Raw genomic sequence first — 6,756 nt, forward strand, 5'->3', positions numbered from 1 at the left:
GAAGATGTTGCTATGAGTATGATTGCAGGACAAAACGGGTGAAGCAATAATGTACCCCGTGTTGCATCAGTAGATGTAGTGCATTGTTTATTATGCATGTAGGTGGGTGATACAAAAATTGATTTCCCTCATGAATAAATACTAACACTAAATGATCATGGTACTATTTCTCCTGTAGGTAGCGGGAGAGGGCACTATTCCATTTAGTTTGACGGTAACTCTTATAAGAGCTCAATTGAGGAGATATGTTTTCAAAACAAAGTGCAGATATTAGCTCTTTCAATTCCGACGGAAGAAGATTAAATAAATAGTACACTACAATTTAAGACGCAACCATGAAGAGCTAAAACACACACAAAAAAAAACAAGTCAGTGTTAGATTACTGACCCTCTGCTAAATGTTAAATCATTTTGGTAGTTAACAATTTGTTGAATTACAAGCGAGGAAAAGCTTTCATAAAAGCCAGAATTTGTAAGAAAAACTACTGGTCCTGTTTAATTAAATTGTTTTTCATAGAAAAAACTAAAAAAATTATTCACATCAACATGGTAAACAAAATTGGGTTTGTAAGAAGAGGGTATTTTCACTTAGCTTTTATTTTAGCTCTTTACCGCTTTTCTTTTGAACTCCTTCATACGCCAACTCCAAGGCAGCGACGCAAACAGATGCGAAACTTGGCCGTTTGGATCGGTTGTAGGGGTGGTGTCCGCCCTTGTCCGCGCCCAACCGGCCGACCCATTTGCTTCGCCTCGCCGTTTTTTCCCAACAAACATATTTTGATCATCAAACATAGCTAGATTGCATAATGAAGCTAGAATTCATGCCAGCATACAAAACAATCGCACCCCGGCCATAGTTTTTGCATCTCTTGCAAAATGAAGCTAGAATTCATGCCGACATACATGCTAACATACAAAATAATTTTGTCTCGGCCATAGTTCATGCATCTGGTCCAAACATAAGATGATCACACATCTAGCTAGAGCATCTCTTTTTGCTTCTTCTTGAACCAAATCCTCCTTCTTGGGGACATCTTGCTCAAGCCGGCCGCCATGATCTTCACTTTCTGCATGATTAGCACGAGCTTTATCTCGTTTGCTCTTGACCAGGCATTGGTCTCACCGATATCGAGCTTCTTCTTTTGTATGTCAAAGAAGATTTTCCTTGCCTCCTCTTTCTCTTGGTGCTTCCTCTCCTCCCTCTCTTACCTCTTCTCAAGTGCCACCTCCTTTCTGGTCATGAACCCCTTCAAAGTTTCTTACAAGGCAAGTGTCGAAGCTTCACACTTGTCATCCACCTTGGAATTGGTCTCCCCTGGACGCTTCTCACTTTCACTTGGCTCAATAACCGATGAGGGCCCCCACCTTTCTTTTGGGCCGCATATCGCTCCTTAAACTTTGGGCACTCGCAAATCACCGTCCAACAGTGGGCCTAGGTGAGCGGCTTACCCCGAATGTTGGACCTTGAAGATTTCCAAAGCTTGAAACACCTACATATGGAGTTGAAACCAACAAGATACATTCATATGCATAGGAGTGTGACATGGCATCAAGGTCATATAAACAAGGGAAGGATTTGTATACCATGTGTTTGATGCCAATGCCACTCACGGGCCAGCCGGTGATATTCTCATAGGAGGCACAAATCTTGTTGCACTCCAATTGGATGAAGGCCCACCTCTTTTGGAGTGACACATCACCATGGCCACTCTCAAATTCATAGGGCTCAAACTTTCTACGTTCATGGAAGTATGTATGTAGGGACCCTTTTCCAGAATGTTGTTCCTTTTTGCTCGACGCCGGTTTTGGTATCTTGTCCTATTTCCATCCAAGCTTCGGAAAGTAACTTGTCCTCATCCTTCATGGATCCTCCCGTTCTCAAGCTTTTGCTGCCTTTTTGTGCATTGTCTTGATGAGATAGCTCCTCGTGAAACAATGGTTCATCCTTGATGTCGACATTTTCTTGGCCTTGGTTGCCTTGATCTTAAGTTTCTTGGCCTTGGGTGTCTTTGCCTTGGTGGTCGGTGGTGGTGGGTGTCTTGGCCGCGGCCTTCTTAGCTTTGAGTTTCGTCGGCATCATACTCTTGGCCACCCACATAGATCATCTCCTCCATGAAATCGTTGTAGTACAAGGGGTCATCCGGCGTCGGGGTCGGCATACCATCGAATAGGATGCGGGTGTCGGAAAAATTGTCCGTGGGAATCGCCCCCAGACGCTTCCTTTGCACCCCAGTGGACTGGCCGGCTACAGGTGTGGCATTGAGATCAAGTGGAGACACCTCGAGGACGAGAGGAGAGCATCGTAGGCGGGTCCGCGCAATTTGGGCTGAAAATGGTCTTGGCAAACAAAAAAGAAGAGAAAGAATTGTAGACACCCGTTTGTTTGCTTCGTGGACACGACTGGACCAAATAGGTCGTTGCAGTTGACCTTACATACCGCACTGGCCGTTCCCAAATCCGCGTCCGCCGTCGCTTGACCTCGCCGGTCGCCACCGTCGGCGACCATGGCCACCCCGCCCTCCCCACCGCCGCCGCCCGCTCCCGCCACCATATTCGATCTCGGCGATGACCTCCTCAGCCAGATCCTCGTCCGCCTCCCCGCCCTCCCGACCCTCGTCCGCGCCGCCTGCGCCTGCCGCGCCTTCCGCCGCGCCGCCCGCTCGTTCCCCTCCTTCCGCCGCAGCTTCCGCGAGCGCCACGCGCCGCCCGTGCTCGCGCTCTTCCTCGAGCCCAACATGGAGGTCGTCCCGCTCCACCCCTGCCCCTGGCGCCGCCACGACCCGGACCTCGTCGCCGCCGATTTCTTTGACGTCCGCCACGGCGACGCCCTCTCCTCCGGGTGGAAGATCAATTCCGAGACTCCTTGCTCCGGCGGCTACCTCATCCACGACAACTGCAGCGAGGGCGCTCAGCGGGGAGCCGCCTACAGCCCGCTGACGCAGGTCCTGGATCTGTTCCTCGATCTGCCGCCGGTGGGAAAGATCTACCTTGAATTCTACACGCTCCTCCCCGAAGACGGCCGGAGGCCGTCCCGCGTGGTCTGTGTGCGTGTAGACGGCCAACGGGCGGAGCGCGCCGCCGTCTTCTCATCGGACACCATGGAGTGGCAAATTTTCCCGGAGACTACGCTGCAACTGACTGTATCTGACAGGCTCAGGGCCAGCGGAGTGGTGCATGGGCTCGTTTACTGGAGAGGCTGGATGTATGACCAAATCGTGGTGCTCGACACCGCGACCTTTCAGTTCTCTCTTATCGATCTGCCCACGCCTTTGAAACCGGAGTTGGGTGAATCAACATATAAGCTTGGTGAGACCAAGGATGAGAATCTCTGCATCGTAGATATAAAGGATAAAACCATTGTTTCTTGGTTCCTGGACAATTGTAGTGTCGTCAACAGCTGGATTACGTACAAGAATTTCCCATTGCGCCCAATTGTTAGGGAGCTCACTGGGTGCTCAATGGAGGAAGAGGATTATTGTAATGTCAACGTGGACCTTGTGGCAGTTATCGATGGCTTTGTCTACCTCTGTATTTTCTACCTCAAGGACACAGAATATCGTGAGCTGTACCTGTCGATATGCCTGGAAACATCAGATATGTGCGAGCTCTATAATGGTGCATATCGGCATAATGAGGCGGCCCATCCCTATGTCATGGCATGGCCTCCTTCTTTGGTACAAAGCAAGGTGAGCCTGTGCTTATGTGTAAGAGTTTCTTCCAGTGCCTTGTTCATAGATTGTATGCTGTTAAGCAACTTAAAGGCATTGGATTATTGTGTTGTGAAAGGCCACTGTCTGACTCTTATCTCAAGTTTAAACAGTAGCATGTCTGATTTTCCTAAACCATATTACAAGAATTCGATTGCAGGGTGTATATTAGTACACAGATGGAGTACTTTTAAATTTTAGCATGCGTAGCAGATTATGTGATATCTGAACCTCTTAACAGGCCGTTCAAATGAGGATGCAATACTTTAAATTTTAACATTAAAACTGGTTTATTGTGTTCTGAAAGGCTGGTATGGACTCTTATCTTAAGTTTAAACATGTTTGATTTGTATGAATCATGTGACAAAAATTCGTTTGCAGATTGTTTGTTAGTAGTACGATGATATTATATAGTGCTGCACTGCCCATATATGAGGTTCAGAATTTTTTGTTACTCTACACATTCTTTCTAATGGTTACCACTGTGAGAACTGAGATGGCACTGTGGAACAGTATCATGTTTCATCTTCACTACCTGTGTAGTAAGAGCTTAAGTAAATTGATGTTGTATCATCAGAATCTGTAGCCTTGCACAATTTTTTGTCTATACATACACTTCAATTTCTTGCTTACACTGAAATCCCTCTTTGTAGCAGGAGGAGTCAGAAACTGAAGATGATGATCCCAAGGACACAGAAGAAACTTCCTCTGTCCTCATTGCTGCACTGCAGTCTTTCAGCCAAGCTTTGATGAATGCTGATAAAGAAAAAGAAATCGTGGCAGAGTTAGATGCCTTTTTGCGTCCCACCGAAGATGGCAAGGGCTCTCTTATCAGCAGAATCTCTACTTTGGATGCGCAGATGACGGCCGCGAGAAACCGTATCCTGAGGATAAATGAATGACTCCGAGGTCTACATGCCAAATATTGAAAGAGAAACCTGATGATGATAAGTGTGCTTTGGGGAGCTTGCTGCCACTTATTTGCCAGCCGGAGTAGCCTGTTTCAGGTCGTGTACATGTGTATGTATTCTGTGTTCTCATGATAGGGGCACTTGGTTAAATGGTTTGGTACTTCAGTTGTGTGTATGTGTGTTAAGAGCGTCTGTATATGCTAGTTTCATGTACTCTGTTCGTATAACTGGTTGGCAGGAGATAAAACAATGGTGATATGTATCTTGGTGTGCATACTCAGTTTGAGCTCCATTGTCTGCATCTTTTAAGAGGTTAATGTGTATGCATGGTATTCTTTTATGTAGGAGTAGGTATGATGATGAATGTAGCCATCACTCCACCAGCATGAATAGTTGGTCAATTAGATGCCTCCAGTTTAAGAAAACATACTACTTTGGATGCACAATGGATGACTGCAAGGGACTGTATCTGAGATCCTCTTTGCTAAGTACAGAATGAGAAACCTATTGATGATGATGACAAGTGCACAAGGGAGAGTTGTCAAGAGCTTGTTGCCACTTATTTGCCTGTTGTGCGTTTTTGTTGTCCCCAACAAGTTTCTGTTCAAACGCCATGCTAATACTTGTCTCACATACTGGGTCTGATGATTAATGTAACTATCACTCCACCAGTATGACAAGTTTGCAAGAGATCAAGCCATAATTTTTATCTTCCTAGATGTTTCTGTATATCAACCATGGCTGAGTCTTGATCATGCCAGGGCTGAGTCTGAACTACACTCTGTTCCCTTGGGTCTCACTGCAAGAGAAACGCTAGGAAATATGAGTCTCTACAGGTTTTCTTGATTTTAACTTGATTCATGTATGAGTCTCATCTTTTCTTTATGGGAATTATGAGTCAACATCTTGCTCTACATGCTGACGTTATGGCCTGAATTATTACTAAAGTACATCCATTTCTTCTTTAATAATTATCAAGTGCAGGCAAGCATACGGTACGACACAAGTGATAAAATTTGTGTTTGATTCGCAGGTTCCGAGTGTGGGACCGAAAGAACGTAACATTGTCATGGTTTTTTTGTCAATCCTACATAATTTAAATGTTGTGATAAGTGTTCAAACAAGTGATGGCAACACTGATGACTTCTCAATTAAAATAGGACTGCACCAGAGGTCAGCTTTGAACACTTAAAATAGGTGGCGACACCTTTTCTTTGGTGATGGATGAAGTAACCAGTGATATACAAGGAGATATCCCATGGTGTATACTCTTTGTGGATGATGTGGTGCTAGTCGATGATAGTCGGACGAGGGTCAATAGCAAGTTAGAGCTAGGGAGACAAACCTTGGAATGGAATGATTTTAGACTTAATAAAACTAAAACCGAGTACACGAGGTGCGGTTTCAGTACTACTAGGCACGAGGAGGAGGAGGAGGAGGTTAGCCTTGCTGGGCAGGTAGTGCCTTAGAAGGACATCTTTCGATATTTGGGGTCAATGCCGCAGAAGGATGTGGATATCGATGATGATGTGAACCATCGAATCAAAGCCGGGTGGATGATGTGGACACTAGTAGGAAAAGGGGCTTTTACCCCTGTTTGTAAGGGCTTTTGTCCCGGTTCTCGAACCGGGACTAAAGGGTCGTTACTAAAGCCCTAACCCTTTAGTCCCGGTTCTTACACGAACCGGGACAGAAGGTCCTCCACGTGGCCGCTACTGCCAGCCCAGGCAGGGGGGCGTTTGGTCCCGGTTGGTGCCACCAACCGGGACCAATAGGTAGGGCCTTTTGTCCCAGTTGGTGTCACCAACCGGGACCAATAGGCATCCATGCGTCAGCTGCTGGCAGGAGTTGAGGTTTTTGTTTTTTTTGAAAGGGGGTGGTTTAGGGGTTTTGGGGGGTTAATTTAGGTGTTTCATATATTGTGTTAGCTAGCTAATTAATAGAGAGAAGTGTCCTCTCTTATCTCCGTGCTTGGTCGATGCTACGTACTATATACGTATGGAGAGGAGTAGACACGCTAGCTAGTAATCAAATGAAGGAAACAGAAGATCGTCATGAACATATGCATACAGAGAGAAGTGATATCGACCACCTCTCCTTCTCCGAGATATTGGTCGAACAACAAGTTCTCGTATATC

The 6,756-nt window shown here is 46.1% G+C and overlaps 1 protein-coding gene across 3 annotated transcripts; it reads left to right on the forward strand.

Annotated features, from left to right (window-relative positions):
• The first annotated feature begins 2,372 nt into the window (after nt 1–2,372).
• Nucleotides 2,373–4,927, forward strand: LOC109743640 (uncharacterized). 3 transcript variants are annotated; one of them, XM_020302733.4, is made up of 2 exons: nt 2,373–3,686; nt 4,361–4,927. In XM_020302733.4, exons 1-2 carry the CDS (start codon nt 2,505–2,507, stop codon nt 4,607–4,609), a joined length of 1,431 nt encoding a protein of 476 aa, XP_020158322.1. In that variant the 5' UTR covers nt 2,373–2,504; the 3' UTR covers nt 4,610–4,927. The 3 variants fall into 3 exon arrangements, with proteins under 3 accessions (XP_020158322.1, XP_020158323.1, XP_073354537.1); XM_020302734.4 differs by having other exon boundaries at nt 2,381–3,686; nt 4,364–4,927; XM_073498436.1 differs by having other exon boundaries at nt 2,422–3,704.
• Nucleotides 4,928–6,756: the final 1,829 nt, after the last annotated feature.

The sequence above is a fragment of the Aegilops tauschii genome, chromosome 5 (assembly GCF_002575655.3).
Source record: "Aegilops tauschii subsp. strangulata cultivar AL8/78 chromosome 5, Aet v6.0, whole genome shotgun sequence".
Taxonomy (NCBI): Eukaryota; Viridiplantae; Streptophyta; class Magnoliopsida; order Poales; family Poaceae; genus Aegilops; species Aegilops tauschii.